Source organism: Penaeus monodon, chromosome 27, assembly GCF_015228065.2.
Source record: "Penaeus monodon isolate SGIC_2016 chromosome 27, NSTDA_Pmon_1, whole genome shotgun sequence".
NCBI lineage: Eukaryota > Metazoa > Arthropoda > Malacostraca > Decapoda > Penaeidae > Penaeus > Penaeus monodon.
The window spans coordinates 18,487,389-18,488,062 of record NC_051412.1 but is presented as its reverse complement, the minus strand read 5'-3'; the positions used below and the strand labels follow the sequence as shown (position 1 = coordinate 18,488,062).

General features: G+C 39.3%; 1 protein-coding gene across 1 annotated transcript in view; it reads right to left on the bottom strand.

The window, feature by feature from the left end:
* Positions 1-674, bottom strand: part of LOC119590435 — a 7,516-nt gene that overhangs the window by 1,240 nt on the left and 5,602 nt on the right. The window contains exon 2 of the mRNA XM_037939100.1: positions 100-241. Within this exon, the coding sequence (XP_037795028.1) occupies positions 100-241 (142 nt within the window). The remainder of the gene's footprint in view (positions 1-99; positions 242-674) is intronic.

Below are 674 nucleotides of genomic sequence, written 5' to 3'. Positions count from 1 at the left end.
ATTTGAGTTCGTTAGCAATGTAATCATATCACCAATAAATACGGATAGTTCTAGCAAGTCTAAGTTTATCCCTCATACCTGCTAAGCCTTTGCACTTACCATCCTCAAGCTGCACGACCTGGACCTCGAGGTCCTTGTCGACGTTCCTCACGAGCACCGGCGACTGCGCTGCGCCCGAGGACTGCGGGGCGGGAGCGGCGGAGACGACAGCCGCCAGTCCTACGAGGATCACCAGTGGATTCTGGAAAATAATCAACACTTGTAGAGATAATGCAGTTAGATGCAGTTTTTTGCTCGAAGAGGGAGATGCATAGATATATTGTATAGAACGTGAATTATATAAAAACGAAATACTTTCATTATTATAATCCATCTTTCTTGAATATAATAATTTCCAGGAAGATCACAGATGGTCGGTAATCTCTCCCAGTTATTAAGGTAATTATCTCATTACAAATTATCCATTGTTAAGACCGGATGCAGGCGAAGGTTCCTCTGTTGGAAATCCCGTTTTCTTTAAAAATCACTGTTCTTACCGTAGAATTTGAAGGTAAACTATGATGGATTTGTCCTTATTAACTTGTAAAGAAAAAAAAAATAAATGATTTAACAGTAGCCAATAGAAGAAAAATGTTATAACAAAAAATTTGTTTTGTCATAAACACACGCAGTCA